This window comes from Dipteris shenzhenensis, chromosome 22, assembly GCF_047967505.1.
Source record: "Dipteris shenzhenensis isolate YYH24624 ecotype China chromosome 22, Dip_SZ_1.0, whole genome shotgun sequence".
In the NCBI taxonomy this organism is placed as follows: domain Eukaryota; kingdom Viridiplantae; phylum Streptophyta; class Polypodiopsida; order Gleicheniales; family Dipteridaceae; genus Dipteris; species Dipteris shenzhenensis.
The window spans coordinates 38,622,218-38,638,262 of NC_141617.1; the positions used below are offsets into that span (position 1 = coordinate 38,622,218).

The 16,045-nt window shown below is 40.6% G+C and overlaps 2 protein-coding genes across 4 annotated transcripts in view; one reads left to right on the top strand and one right to left on the bottom strand.

Annotated features, from left to right (window-relative positions):
* Positions 1 to 5,020: 5,020 nt before the first annotated feature.
* Positions 5,021 to 15,398, bottom strand: LOC147888082 (uncharacterized). 2 transcript variants are annotated; one of them, XM_087393686.1, is made up of 9 exons: positions 15,275 to 15,347; positions 7,324 to 7,406; positions 7,139 to 7,241; positions 6,802 to 6,980; positions 6,638 to 6,701; positions 6,308 to 6,377; positions 6,092 to 6,176; positions 5,823 to 5,903; positions 5,021 to 5,601 (listed from the first exon to the last, which is right to left on the bottom strand). In XM_087393686.1, the coding sequence occupies exons 2-9, from the start codon at positions 7,358 to 7,360 to the stop codon at positions 5,357 to 5,359; spliced, it is 864 nt and encodes a 287-aa protein (XP_087249812.1). In that variant the 5' UTR covers positions 7,361 to 7,406; positions 15,275 to 15,347; the 3' UTR covers positions 5,021 to 5,356. The 2 variants fall into 2 exon arrangements, with proteins under 2 accessions (XP_087249812.1, XP_087249811.1); XM_087393685.1 differs by lacking the exon at positions 7,324 to 7,406 and having other exon boundaries at positions 15,275 to 15,398.
* Positions 15,396 to 16,045, top strand: part of LOC147888083 (LOW PSII ACCUMULATION protein (DUF1995)) — a 36,491-nt gene continuing 35,841 nt past the window's right edge. For both annotated transcript variants that reach the window (XR_015543138.1, XM_087393683.1), the window contains exon 1: positions 15,396 to 15,523. Coding sequence is in view for 1 of the 2 variants with exons in the window: in XM_087393683.1 (XP_087249809.1) it covers positions 15,467 to 15,523 (57 nt within the window). In the remaining variant the exon portion in view is untranslated. The remainder of the gene's footprint in view (positions 15,524 to 16,045) is intronic.

The following is a 16,045-nucleotide window of genomic DNA, read 5'->3' on the forward strand; positions in this document are numbered from 1 at the left end:
CAAGCCACAAAGGGAGCTCTTCCTTCCCTCCTAGGCAACCTATATGGGACTTGGATCGTTAATGAAGTCTAAGCATGGAGGTAGGATTCTCCTAAGTTGGCACCAATAGAAGAAGTAGGTGTTTTTCATGACAGTTTGACCCCCTATCAGTATTTTGCTCATAACTTTTTGCTTGGTGGTCCGATTTGGATGAAACTTATATCAGTGCAAAGCTCTCTTCAAGGACTATGTCTTTAGTTATTGTATTAGATTTCAAACCAAAAATCTATGACTCTCTGTGTGTGATTGTTTCTTTTTTAGATAGTTTTTACCCCCGTCTAGTAAACTGCCCATATCTTTCCGACCGCTTCTCTGTTTCTTACGAAACTTATATCAAACGAAGCCCATTTTAAGGCGCATCTCAATATGTGTTTGAATATTTGATATCATGTCTTTGTTAAAAGTTATGGGTCTCTGTGTCTTATGATATTTTGGAGAGTGTTTTGAGCTGATTGTAAAGGTATCTATGAAGGAGGTGCAATCTTTCCTCGGAACCTACCCATTTGACCCAATCAGCCCCTTCAAACTCCTCGGATATATATCATTTCATGTCATGCTAAGCCGAAAGATCTTCTTTCAACAACATATCGCTCTTCTCTTTGACGCAGACTAGCTTACTGAGATTATGGCCTTTGGTGATCCTTTCCTTCTCCCTATGCTTGAGTACAACATCGCTTGGGATGTTACCATCTTCATTCTTATTTAAGGGAGGAAAGTATGGTGTGGTATCTTGGCATAAAAGCTTCTTTTTAATGTCCCTTTCCCAATTATAAATATATTTGTCACTCAGTTTAAAAGCAGTAGGAAGTGAAGAGGTGCGTGAAGTTTATTACCCCCAACTTCATGCCACACCACCTTGAGGGCCAGCAGACCCTCTTTATCACTAGAGAGGATCTGCTAGGGGGGAAAGATGTGACCTTCTTTCAACAATGTATCGCTCTACTCTTTGGCGTAGACCGGCTTGCTGAGATTATGGCCTCCGTTGATCCTTTCCTTCTCCCTATGCTTGAGTACAACATCACTTGGGATTAGGAAGTGAAGAGGTGCGTGAAGTTTATTACCCCCAACTTCATGTCACATCTTTTGGTGGAGACGTCGGGTACATCTGGTATTGGATTCATCCCACCTTACTAAATGGTCTTGGGTGTACTTGATTGCATGTTATGCCTAGTATAGGCATGTGTTTTTTGATGTGATAAAGAAGATGCCTGGAAGAACTCCGTTAGAAGAGATTGCAGCCCGTTTAAGAGACTAGAAGAGTGTGAAGGTAATGTTCAAGCTATTTGCACGGTCATTATGATCATATCATTTATGTTTGCACTCTTGAATATGTTGGTGAATCGAAAATGTCATTAGTAGGCACAATGATAGATTGGGGATTGTGTCATGCACTGGCAGCTTGGTGTGAAGAAGAGTTGAGTCTTTGGGTAGTTTTTTACTATAACAATGGAGTGGTGATTCTCAATGCTTTCAACTTCTTTTGCTAGGCAAATGATGAAGAGTACAATATCTTGAAGCTGTTATGTGCACTTCCATTTGTGACAAGGGTGATTCTTGAATGCATGTATACACAATGTTTTCATGGTGCTGGTTGGTCACTTATTTTTGAAGATTTTATTGAGGATCACATTGTGGAGGGTTTTCAACAAGTGGTTATGCATAATAAGTTGGTCTTGGTATACTAAGGCTCTGTGGGATCTTGTTTGGATCTTGTTTGGGATATTATTCGAATCTTGGTGGTTCCTTTTTGTGTTTCATCATGGTGAAGATTCCAGTGTTTCAAGGGACCCAAGGGGAAGACCTGGAGTCTTATCTTCAGGATTTTGTTCGAGGATGCCAGCTTTATGGATAGTCCATGAAGGATCGGGCGAAGATTTTGCCTGATTTTCTTGAAGGTGTAGCCTTTAGTTGGCATGAGGCCTTGCCAAAATCTACCAAGGAGGACTAGGACCAAGTGGTGGCTGCAATGAAGTAGAGATTTGGGGTAGTGGAGTCGCCAAATGCTTTGATGTTGCAGTTGGACCGGTTCTACCAAGGACAGGGTGAGATGGAACAGTTGGACCGGTTCTATCAAGGAGAGGGTGAGTTGGACCGGTTCTATCAAGGAGAGGGTGCGTTGGCAATCCGATATGAAACTTTATGGACAAAGTATGAAAGGGCAACTTTGGAGCCATGGCATCTGCATCATCGGCCCCTCAAAGTCTCGTAGTAGGAATGGAGCACTTAAAGATGAGTAAATTTGTTATGGCTTTGGAGCCTCCTCTTCACTCAAAAGTAATGAGTAAAGATCCAACAACATACGTGGAGGCACTTCGCATTGCGACCAAGAAAGAAGCTTCTCTAAAGATCGAATCCTCTTTTGTGTCTTCAACAGCTTCAACTTCTAAGGTGGAGGTAATGGGCACTCCTCAGGTTAGATCATAATATCTCCCAATTGATGGCAGAGTTTGCTGATTTGAAATTGCATTTGGTTAATGCACGACTACTTAGAGCACCAAAGAGTGAAGATAGGCCTCGAGATAAGAGTGGGGTCACTTGCTGTGAATGTAATGAAAAAGGTCACTATCGCGCCGAGTGTCCTAGATTGAGAAAGAAAGAAGAAAAACAAGTATCCTTGTTAGAAGCTTCTTCAGGGGATGAGGAAAGAGAGGTAATGATGGCTAAACGGGGGCATGGTAAAGTAAAAGAAGAAGAAGAAAGCAAGGAAGAAGTAGATGAGGAACATCAGGAAGAGGAACACCGTAGTAAGAAAAAGAAGACATATAGAAAGAGAATTAGCCAGTTAGACGATCTGGCTACCTCTATATTTATTCCAAATTATCTTGTACCATTGATGTAGCTTATAACTCTTTTGGCGGCATTCCAATGTGTTTGCTTTGGATTTAACATAAATTGTTGCTAATGAGCTAACAACATGACATATAGCTAGCCTTGTGATTAACAAACATATTAAAGAACCAATGAGTTGTCTATAAACTTTCTCATTCCCAATTGGCTTTTCTTCATCTTCGTAAGATTTTTATTTTGCTTCGTTGGAATGGCAATACTCTTGCAATATTGCATATGAAAGTTTTTCAATACATTGTCAGCATACTTGTGTTGACTCATAAATGTGCTCTCTTTTTCAATACCTTGTCAACATACTTGTGTTGACTCATGAATGTGCTATCTACATCTCTACAAAATTTAATACCAAGGTTGAAAAAGCATGAACCCTAGATTCTACTATGCTAATAAGTCTTGTTTGAGCTTTGTGATGAAGCTGTCATTGCTTTTTGTTACTATTAGATCATCTACATACAATAGTATAATGGAGATGTCTTTCCCTTGAACTTTGTAGTAGAGTGTATGATATTCATTGGATTTTGTGTATCCTAGATTAACAAAATACTTATCAATTCTATTGTACCTAAATTGCCTGCTTTAAGCCATATATACTTCTCTTCAATTGGCATACTTAATTCTCTTCTTGTGGTTAATGATGAAGACATTAAAGTATCTATTTAGGAATGCATTTTTTGATTTGTTGAAAACCAAAAGGGATTGAAAATTTGGAATCCAAACTCAAGTTCTTCCATTTTAGGGTGAATCTAGATACCAATACCAATAACTATCAATGTTTTAAGACCACCATGTAGCAGTCCCAACCCATTGCCCACCCGTCTAAGGCAAGGTTCCCCTCAATAGGACCACGAGTGCGTGAGTGTGGTGTGGATGTGTTCAAAAAAATAAAATAAAAGGCCTTTTAATCGATCCCACAAGCTCACCTTATTTTTTATATAACAGTTTTGTGTTTCAATTGGTGCTTTTCAAAAACTTATGCATGGCTAGTTCTTTTCATATAGCAATAAAGTGTTACTTTAATTGGCATCAAATAGGACCACCTAAACTATTCAAGTCTTCAAATTCCAAGTGATTTTAATCATTATATGAAAATTGATGTGTTTAGAGTATTTCATTTAAAGTTGCCATTCAATTGTTAAACAAAAATTTGAGCAATATCTTGATCCCACTGCTACATGGTGCTCTTAAAACATTGATAGTTGTTGGTATTGGTATCTAGATTCACCCTAAAATGGAAGAAGTTGAGTTTGGATTCCAAATTTTCAATCCCTTTTGGTTTTCAACAAATCAAAAAATGCATTTTTAAATAGATACTTTAATGTCTTCATCATTATCCACAAGAAGAGAATTAAGTATGCCAATTGAAGAGAAGGATATATGGCTTAAAGCAAGCAATTTAGGTACAACAGAATTGATAAGTATTTTGCTAATGATACACAAAATCCAATGAATATCGTACACTCTACTACAAAGTTCAAGGGAAAGACATCTCCATTGCACTATTGTAGTAACATTTTTGACTCCCATTTGCTATCTATAGCTCAAAGACTTTGCGTATGGCTTTGACCACTTTGAAATAGTAGATATTTGTATATTTGGTTTGTTCTACTACTACCTGAACTATGTGTTTGTGAGTTTATTCTTGTTCATACTTGTTTTATCAAGTTGATCTGCATTAGTGATTTCTTTGATTCAAGATTCTTCCGTTAATTCTAAAAAATCTTGTAGAATTAAGATCAAAATTTGGTTAGAACCTCGTGTGGCACCCATGCTCCGACTAGAGTCTCCCCCTGAGGGAGTCCATAGGAAGGCAACTAACTGCACATGTTTGCCAATGTGGGTTGTGCATGAGAAGGAGCTTACCATCATAGATACAACTAAATGGACTTACTCTCTAGGCCCAATTTTGTTATTATGATGGTAAATTTGGGAACAAATCTAGACTTTCATCAACAAGAATATTCTAAGAATAGTTTGCAAAGATCAAGGTACACACTCACACAAAGATGACACAACATCATAGGTATAGGTTGTGGGTGTATCAGAGACAGCACAAGCCTTCAAAGTAAAAAACATTATTAGAAGTATTGCTAAAGGTAACTGTGGATCCATTGCAAGCCTTAACTTCAATATGTGACAGTATATTCCATGAATTTCCGTCCAACACTAAAATAAAACTGACTTTTTTGGGAAAACACTAGGGTATGAGTGGGGAGGTGTGAACACCTTTTGCTCAGCATCGGATTATATTCAACCTGGTAACACGAAGAGTAAGCAGGCAGCACAGATTGCAGCATTTACAAAAAATGCATGTCTCCTCAAGAATAATTGATTTTCCGAAATTGCATCGCCACATTTGGAAAAATAGTCCTTGAAAAATAAGACTATCTCTTGCAAAGTTCTGATTTCAAGGCCAAAATATCGCGAAGAATCCAATATTATATTGAGTTGCCAAGAGACAGTGTATATATGTTTATTGATCTCTGTCCTTTTCCGCAGCTGGTTCCGAGGACATTGGATTACCTGAAGTTGGAGCTTCAGAGTCATGCTCAGAGGAATCTGCACTTCGCGAACCATTGCCATCATCAGAGGTAGACATGACAGTCGGCTGGCTGTCCTCCTGAGAAATTGCTGTTGCTGCATTGTCAATCCTTTCCATTGTGAAATTATGATTAGTATAGATGCAACTGTCAGCTGCTATCTTCATTGCTTTGCGTGCTGCCATAAAGTAAGAACTTTACACGGTTAGCTCCAAGAGGAAAATAAGAAAGCACTCTCAACTCTAGAGAAATTTTTTTCCAAAAGATTAAAAAGCTTCACCAAACAGCACTAAGACATGAACCTACTCCATTAACATATGCAATTGCTTTAAGAATACATGACATTTTCATTAACCCATAAAAGTCCATGAAAGCCGTCTTGCAAAAATACACACTGACCGATCATCTCTGCATCCATTCCAGGTAGATCAATTAAAGCTCTTGCTGCAGCAATTGCATATGGTCCTCCCGAGCCAATTGCTAAACAGAAAAATAAACCATCTGATTGTTAAAACAGGTATTTTCCTCATAGCTCACTAAATCCATATTCATGCCAAGGTAAAGATTACCACTGCTGTCAGGAAATTTGCAAAACCCTTATCAGCCAGTAATACAGTGAATACAAACTCCATAACCACATTAATCTTTGCGATATTTTCTTATCTTACCAACAACACCATCATGTGGCTCTAAAACATCACCGTTTCCTGTTATCGTAAGTGAAATTTCAGAATCAGCAACGACCATTACTGCCTGTTCAAATCACATTCATAAGGCGTTGGAGCTAGCAATGAGCTGATTTTTCTCTGTTGCCAAACATGTTTATAAGAAAAAGGAGAATGAGAAAACTACATTTGAGAAAATTAAGACATGATTATGCTTACATCTAGTCTTCTTAGAAATTTGTCAGTTCTCCATGCCTTGGCAAGCTCGACAGCTGCACGGGTAAGCTGCCATAACGCAATAGCTGGTATAGTAATGGCTACAAACTCTGTCTGTTATTATCTTAACACAATATTTCTACCAGAAGCAACCAATGACTACAATAAGAAAATGTCATAAATTCCTGGAAGTTCTCTGCCAAGTGATGGCTGTTAAAAGGATGCCTTGTTGTACCTGCCCTGTGACCATGCCAAATAGGCACCCTTGTCAGATCCATGCAGTGCAGAGAGTGTAAAATCACATTGCAAAACAATGTTCACTACAATTATTTACCTGAATGCTCTTCAAGTTGGTTTTCCAGTCTCTCAAAAAGAGTGAGTGCATCTGCTGTTGCACCTATAGTCACCACATTACTTTTCAGAATTCATCTTTATTTCTTTCCCAGCTAAAAGCAAAGCAGAGCATTAGCATAATTGGAAAGGTGGTCCCAAGTGACCTGCGAATCCACCAATTACGTTCTCTCCAATTCTTCGTACTTTTCGAACATTTGGTTTGACAATTTCTGACCCAAGAGTTACTTGACCGTCTGCTATAATGACAACAGTCTGTTCTTTACGGACACACAGCACTGTGGTGCCAAGCATACCAGATTGCCCTGAATGGCTGTGTCTTTGCCTGCCATATCAAATTCATTCCTTTGAGCATAAATGTTGAGCAGAAATGTAAAGTAGATGGACTGCCTCTGCAGATTTTTTTTTTGGACCTCTAACACTTTGTATTGCAATTAGTGCAATATGCTAATGTGAAACAACCAGACATCATGAATACATCACCTGCTCATATCCAGGGTGACAGCTAATCCTCCTGTTTTGTTATTTCCTTCAGGATGGCTGGATGTAGCTGCCCAGATCTGCAATTTGTTGTTGCTTCTGCTCTCTGCAATACAAAGTACTCATTTATCACTTGAGTCAGATTATGCAAATCTACCCTATAAATGAGCCTTTGGCTGGACAAATACTCTGTAAAGGAGTCTTTGGGTGGAATTTATCTGTCATGTGCAAAAGCAACTTTACAACACGAAAGAGATATCCAAAGAGCGTCCTGGCAAAAAATAATGAAAATAACAGTTTAGATTTGTTCTAACAAATGTAAGAGGCAGACTGTATAAAGACGTGATTTTTCTGAAAACTTCAACCGCAAGAACAGTGACTGTTATGAGTATTCGCTGATGATATCTTTATAAACAGTCTTCTTCAAAGTAATGAAGGGTATAACTGGTCATGCATCATATTATGATATCATCAATGCTGGAAGAGTACATCCATAATCTGATTAATTGTTTGAAAAATCTAAAAGCCTGTGATTCTCCTGAGAGAGAGGAGTCATGAGGGAGTAATGGTTTTTATACAGGAATAACCAGTGGCACATGGCAGTCACCCATGCAGGAATTGCACATTTGATTGCGCTGAACATTTTCTTTCTTTATTCTTCTCTGTTTGGATCTTCTTGAACTATTCATTCTAGGAGAATGTGTTGAAGGTGAAGGGTCAAGATTTGTGCTTGCTCTGAGAAAAATAATGACCAACTTGTCAAGTATCAGTCATGGTTGGTTCAACACTCCTGTTTTATAGATAAGACATAGTAGACGCTAAAGACAAGACACATATCTTGTTCTACAAACGCTTTTAAAAAATTTGTAAACTTTTGATTTTGGCAGCCCTGTATACAATGATATGATATGGATTAGCTCTTTCCATTATTTATTACTCATTTACGCTTTTCGTTTTGTCTAGAGCCTATACTCTACTTAGACATTGTCACATTCTTAATAGTTGTTGGCAATTACTCTCACAACTCGTGATCATGATGTGTTTAACGCCAATGTTCAAACTTTTAACTTTGAAGATGTGAACCTTCAACCTTTGTATGTTGTAAGCGAAGCTACTAGATATTGTTAAATTTCAATTTCAAACTAAGTTCTTGATGTTTTAGACTTTTAAATCAATTCATTGTTTGTATATATGTAGATTGTATCTATGTGCATTGTGTAGTCGGATATGATATATTTGTGTATTTAAAAGAGTTTCTAAAGTGTCTTTAAACATTTGTATCTTTGTGCCACAATGCTCCCAGACCCGGTCTGCTATGAGAACAGAGGCATAGTACTCAGCAGCAATCTGCATAATTCTCCAAGTATTTGACTGAACCATACCATCAAAGTCAAGGAGCTGCACACGGTCATGCTGCTGCTGCGCTCTGCATGACCAGCCCCGACCAGCCATGTTGCTCTTTTTCCTTGCTGCTCTTCCCTTCCCACTGCTCCAGTAGAGAAGGACAGGCAGATCACCTCTTTTTTCATCAAGTTTCTAGGCCTTCCATAAGTTTATCGCCAGCTCCCCCACCCTTGGAGCTTCTTTCAGAGTGGTCAAAGAGGTTCCCTCTCTCCTTGGTTTGCCTTCTTCAGGGCAGTCAGGTCTAATGGAGTCCCACGTGTTTAGGCTTCTTTTTGAGACCCGACCATCTCTAATGATCACATCATGCTTCAGAGACCAGATGGCTCCCTGTTTTGATGAGGATCAATATTACTCGTCGTCAAGATCAGTGTCACATTTGAAGCCTATTTGGGTATTGCTAGGGATTTTATATACCTAGATGAATCCAGGAACATTCCCAAATCATCCACTAAAAGCACAACCTAGTGCAGTTTCAATCTCACGATAGTCACTCATAAGATTGAAAACCATAAACTCCATCACACATAGCACGGACTAGCTACTATGACATCCCCACTGACGTCATCAGCGCCCAATAGTGGGTGTAGACCATAGTATAAAAATATGCTCTCACATATACAAATCCACACACCCACACATACTTGAGCGGGGTTTCACGCTTTCCCCCACACCACCCGCTCCACCCACCCACCACCCCCTGGGACCGTACCCTGTAATAGTTAGTATGATAATGATTGTAAGGCTTTATGCCATCAGCTCAGATTCGAAACAAAAAACAGTCTTCCGAGCGCACCAGATACGCTACGCGAGTACCGTAGACTGATACGGAGGAAGAAACTAGACTTCGTTCGTCGGAACGAGGAGGAGCTACTGAACATTTTGTTTAGTAACAACTATAAGGAATTTTGGCAGAGATTTCTAGAAGGACGGTCCCCTCCACCACTCACCGACACTCAGATCTGGTTTGATTATGCACGCACACTTTATGACATCCCAAATCAGCTAGTCCCTAATCTTTCACACATGCCTCGCCCCACATCCTGCACCCTCTTCACTAGAGGAGGGGTAAAGGATGCCGTAATGAAACTTCATAATGGCCGAGCGAAGGATCATGAGGGGTTATGCACTGAGTTCATTGCATATGGGATTAACGTCCTAGCCCCGATCTTAGCAAAGCTTTTTAATGAAGCTGTTTGTTTGGGGTTTCCACACACTTGGACCATTAACACTATCTCACCCATCCACAAGGCAGGGGATCCCATGAGCCCGGAGAACTATAGTACCATTATGATTGGACATGTCATGTCCAAGATTTATGCATCAGTACTTGACTCCGAGGTTAGCAAATTTGCAGAGTGTCGAGGACTTAGAGCGGCAAAACAGGCCGGATTCCGGCGTGATCATGGAACCATAAATCACATTCTCATGCTCAGATGTATCATCAAGAGGCGAGGGCACGGAAGCAGAGGGTTTATTGTTGCTTTGTGGATTTCCGCAAGGCATTTGACACGGTTCCGAGAGCCCGCCTCATACGGCGCCTACTGGACTTGGGTTATGACCAAGAGATCATTTGGGCTATCATGGCACTTTACGAGAGAGTTTCAGGCATAGTTCGTGATCTGGATGGACAGACGAGATCATCAGCACCATCGCGGTCAAACAAGGGTGTCCTTTGTCGCCTACCTTGTTTGGCCTCTACATTGATGAGCTTGGACAGTGATGCAGACACAGGGGGATGTAGGTTGCTCTCTTTCAGATAGATCAATACTACACCAAACATCATGATCAAAGGTAGTAGGTAGTAGAAACTTGGAAGTAGGTACTACACCAAAACATCAAAGGCAAAACATCATAGAAGAAAAGGCTGCCACAGCCCGGAAATAAAGCTGAAAATTGAAATGCATCACGATTCACAACCGATGAGGCTCAAGCCTCAAGCTGCAGCCTGCATCCTCATCCTCATCCTCATCATCATCTGCATCAGTGCCATCCTCCTCCTCCTCATCCTTCTCCTCCTTGAGACCATCCTTGAGGCCAACCACAGCCAAAGTTGGCCAATAGTGTATGGAGTACGGATTAGCAACGTACAGATTAGAATAGTGCTAAAAATGTGTTTTCCAAGGTTTTGGCCAGGCACAAAATCAATCCCCCCTCCGAAACAAAACAACCCCCCCCAAGCCCCCCCCCACACACACAACAAAAAAACCAAACCACACCCAAAAAACAAAATCCCGGGTTATTTGTTAAATATATTATTTATTTATATTTAAAAAAAAGGCACGGAAAGCCGTACGAACGTCCGTACAGAACACATACTGATGCAACTATGGAAATAATTATTTTCTTAAAGGAGTTGCTCTCGGGCCCATATTGCTGATTCTTGGGTAATTGAAGGTGACTTCACATAGTTGCTTCTATTTACTTGGCCAAATAGGAGACGCTTGAGTTCTACCCATGCAGGGATTGACAGATTCATGTGAATATAGGTTGTACTATTTGCATTGCCCCTGGGCCATCTATCTTTGACCATTGTCGGGTTATTATTTCTACTTTTGAGCCTCTCAGTCATGCTCGGACCAGTATTAGGGTTCCATATGTGTTTTATGCAGAGGAGGATCTCTCAATGGCAATTATGCAGATTTGGGAATCCTACTTGCCAGATGGTTTATGCTCTCCCCTAGATTTGGCAACAAATCTTTTTTATATTAGTGATTTTTATCATTCCATTGCCAAGACCAAGAGATAGTATATCCTAAGGCAGGACTTTGCCATTCATCACCATTTGGTAGCTTTGCTAACAGGAAATAGAAAAAACCATCACACGTTTGGGTCGATGAGTGTTTTGCTGCTGCAGCAACAGCTCATAGGTAGACTCTCTTGGAGAGTAGAGCTGAACTTCCATATCATGTATGGGAGTTCTTCTAGGTTCAAATGGAGGAAAGAGTCAATAAACACTTTTTCTTTACCCTTGGTCGTAGACATGGCAGAGAAAGTGTTTCTTAGTTGGTTTAATATGATGGGATCTTGCAATCAGACATAGATATTGTCATGCATATTGCTTTAAACTTTTATGCTTCTCTCCAAACTGCAGATCAAAACATGATTGACACCCATTTGAGGGCCTAGCAGACAGTTTCCTTGTTAGTGAAACAAAATATGACGATCTCTCTTGATGCACTGTAACATGCAATGGTAATCTGATCGTGTAATTCACAGCAAGACCTTCTTTAAACCTTTAGCGAGGAATCAGAGTAATCCACCATAGAGAGAGAAAGGAGATGAGGGTAGAGAGAGAGTAGAGTCGACAACCAATTGGGTCCCTGTACCCATTGAGGGCCCCCTCCCCCAATCAGGGGAGAATTTGCTTTATACTTGGAGAACTGAGAAATACAAAGAACTTTGTCCATAGCAATGGCATCGATAGACAAGAGGCATGGTAACGAGAGAATTAGATAGCCTTGGAGAAGGGAATAAGATAGCAGGGAAGGGGATCAAAGAAGCAAGAAGCAAGAATGCAGCAAAGAGATGGGGGGCTTCATAGGGAAAGAGAGTCTATAAAGTAGGGGGAGAGAATCAATGGGTAGTATAGCAGAAGAAGGTGGAGAGCTCAAGGTAGATAAGGCAGTAAGAATTGTGAAGTACAATGAAGGTGGTGGTGGATCTCTCCTAGACACCCTTAAGTAAGAAGACCCCTAGTCGATGAAATTTCCCTTGCATCCTATACCAAATAGCCCTCAAAGTATGCATAATTGTCTGTCCACATACTAGCCAATGTATGAGTTGGATGCACCTAGGTGCCATCTAACACCTCCATACATCTGGCTCTACACATGTGCCAGGTAGTGATACTAGCAACAATCTTTCTATTCGACGCGTGAATAGGATAACGACTTGTACTGGGGAACAGTGTCCAAACAGCAAAACTGAACAAGATGATGCCAAACAATAATGGCAAAAGAATCATCCTGACACTCGTATAAAACTGAGATCCTGTCAAGGAAAGCCAAGGAGCTGAATTCCAAGTAATGAACAAAGTGGAAGAGGAGAACTGCCCCATGAATCCTGCAATCCTTGTCCAAATAATGCTGGCATACCTTCATTCCCAAAAGCAGTGCTGGACAAACTCAATGCCACGCAAGCACCATGGACAAGAAGAATCTGCTCCAAAGGTCAGCCTACATTTGTTTACAACAATCCCTAAAGAATAGAAAGCCAAAAGAAAAGAGTAATCTTTCTACTCTTGAGGAATCTCCATAGAAAGCATCTCTACAAATCCAAAGTGATCTGAAACCACTCCCAATGAGTAGCTCTGGAAGGTCTCCAGCTCTAGCTCGAATCTGAAATTTCCTGGCATTACTAACATCAAACTGAAAGCAAGGAATGCTTGAATGATTTTCTACAACAATCCAATCCCCACTCGCTAGGGTCCCACTACAAGTACTTTATGAGGACACCAACATAAAGCCACGATCTCCATGTACGACAAGTCAAATCCTCAAGATGAGGGTAAAAATTCCAGCCTGAAACAAACCAACACTGCTTAACATGACCGGCTACTCTCACAGGCTCAAGGTGTGTGTACACCATCATCCCAAGCTCTCTAGAATCTGCCCCTAGACTGAACTAAAAAAACAAGGGGGTATCTCATCCTCCCTGCCACAAAATACCAATCATTTCCCTCAGCACTTTCAAATGCTTAGCCTCACTAACTTAGCTAGATTCCCCCCAATTTCCCCATTTGCTACACCCAAGCTGATCTACTAGCATTCTCAGGATTGTATCAAATTCTGCCTTCCCCAAAACACCCAAATCAGTTCTGCCTCCTGTCTGATAGTGGCAAGCCAGTCCACTGAAATTTTTTGGCAGGGCTGAAGGAATAGTAGCGAGGCCCCTTGCATGAATCCATCAGTGTATAAAACGAAATGGCAGCCCCCTCCATCTGGTTCACAACAGCTTCCATATTCTAAATGATGTCTTTAATTGGCCTGCATCATTGCTCAAAGCATTTTTCCGCAGACATGGTCTCAGTATCATTTTCAAGAAGCTTGAAAGTGCACTTGATTGCCCCAATAAAATGTCTTTGGCCTACAAATCTTTTAGAGCATGGAGGTTTGGCACAACATGCATATCTGTTCTAAAGTTGTGCTCTTTGCTGAAACACTAAACAATCCTTGCAAACTACACCGTAAGCAAAATGCCATTGAATCTATGTTGAAGATCGAGAAGTTCAACAGAAGATCATTCCAACATTTTTCTGAAATAAAATACAGATGGACAACTTTGATTATTTTGAGCTTTCCAGAATCAAAAGATTTAACTGGCTAAAAAAGAGCATTGATGTCATAAAGCAAAATGGTTTATCAAAGAAAGGAGCAGTCACCCACACAGGTCCCCAACCATGTTCGTATACAATACTTGTAAGGTTTGCTGTCAGTTCTAAGGCAAGAAAGAAATCATCTGATCATAATGGGCAACAACACTGAAGTCCCTAATCAAAAATCAAAATCAGGTGCTTGATTAAGGCCCTGTTAGGTGATAATGTTGGCTGATTAAAAGAGGGAGTTACTGTGAGATTTCCTGCCTTGGCTTTTAGTGTTTACACAATGGCACCTGACTACATAACAGGCTGCTCTGCCCGAATGTCAAACATTTGCACACTGCTGCAAGGTGGAGTCTAACCTCCTGATCCCTCGATATACAATCCTTTCTCTATCATTGGCGCATTCAATGGTGTGATTGTATGTTGTTTCAAAACGTAGAGCCCTGCTCGACTCCAAATGGCACAAATCCTAATGTAAGTACCCTGTGAACCAAATTTCAAGCTCAGCTATGATAATTATCTATCCATGCACCGTTCATGAGAGAGATGTCCGCTACTACTCTGGCAATAAAACCTTTTGTCTTGTTAGCTAAGACCATGGTCTCTCCTCTTCTGCCAGCCACTAAACTAGGTGTTCCAAAACAATGAGCTCAAGATTCCTCATACACAGGCACACAGAGAACAGTTGAGTAAAACGCAATGCCATACCAATCTGCAACGATTTCCATAAAGATGGAGAGCTTATTACCTAACTTTAAGTTGCTAGAGAGATAAAGGAGTGAAAAATACTTACGCTAACAATAAACTAGGGCTTTAAAAGCTGCTAGCAGATTTTGTCCAGCAAAATATTACGTGAGGGATGAAATAACATACATTTATGAAGCGATTCTGGGGCTGGACTTCCTATCTAGCTAGCATACAAGGACTCTTCAAAGCATAATTTGGAGGTTCTTGTCTAAGTGTCCTTTAAATTCTTTACTACGCTAGGAAGGCAAGACAGCATAGGAAATTCTTTAGCCTGAAAAGAAGGCACCAGCTTCGCGATGCAACAGTACGATGTCATGGAAAGACAGATGCTAAAAGGGGTGTACTGTCAAGGTGCGATCCTTCAGGACAGAATGAAAATCAACTTCTTAGATGCTCTACATCTTCGAGCGTATGTAAGTCAAGCGTATCAAAAGAGACAGGTAACCGATCTAGAAATTCAAGGCAAGGAAAGGGGGAAGGGCAACACATATAAGTGTTTTGACAGCCGTAGGCTCAATTACACAAATGCTAGTTGATAGACTTCGATTCAGGACAACAAACAGGGAAGAAACGAGGGGAAAGTACACATCTTGGCTCACAAAGATGGGCTTAAACCCTAAAATCATTTCAAACAACGAGGGAGATAGCAGAGAGGCTGCGCGACTTACTTCCAACAAGCAGGGAAGAGAGCTGGAGCCGCATTATCCGGCTGGCGCGTATCATGGCGTAGCACCCTTTCTTCTCCCGCCGGATGGTATTAAAGTTGCCTGATCACGTTCTATTACCAAAATAAACTCTTGTACATGCCAAGGTCCGCTCTCTAGAAAAGCGCCGCATCTCTCGGCTGCAACTGCCGAGTTATGATGTCTGTTACAGGAATGCCAGTGTCTGTGCCGAATGCTATCAACCCCTCGCTGGTAATGCTCTTATCCAGTCTGCTAAGACTAATCGTTGCTTTGGTTAATTTGTCATCCACTGCTTAGACCACATCTTCAACGTCCACTTGTGATGACATTTCGTTTCTCAAGTGTCGTGGAAATTCAAGTCGTGCTAATCTACTCTATTTATCGACAATCTGAGTTTCTGCTCTTTGGAGCTGTGAATGAAGCTTTTGTAATCCGTTCTAATTTGAACTCGATACATGCATCACTCATGGTTTTTGTATCGTTATACTTGTATTTATTTTGAAAATGAGCGGAATGCGCCTTTTCTGTTTGAAACGATTGTTCTTGGAACCGAAGCAACTCAACGCATGCGTTTTGTACTTTCACATCTTACTTGTCGTTTTGTTTTAGCATTCAAAAGTAACGACGTGGCAAATTGAAGCCCCTATTCTTTGTGAATCCGTAAAACTAGCTAGACATTGATTCCTCGTCTTCAACAAGAAAGTTTCTTTATGATTGAAATTCTTTACGTGCATCCTTGGATTCACGAAGCGT

Coding starts and splice junctions, on each gene's coding strand:
- LOC147888082 (XM_087393685.1), bottom strand. CDS start 15,329: ATGATACGCGCCAGCCGGATAATGCGGCTCCAGCTCTCTTCCCTGCTT. Junction 6,981..7,138: donor GTCACCCTGGATATGAGCAG/GTGATGTATTCA, acceptor TTGATATGGCAG/GCAAAGACACAGCCATTCAG. Junction 5,602..5,822: donor AATGGATGCAGAGATGATCG/GTCAGTGTGTAT, acceptor ACTTTATGGCAG/CACGCAAAGCAATGAAGATA.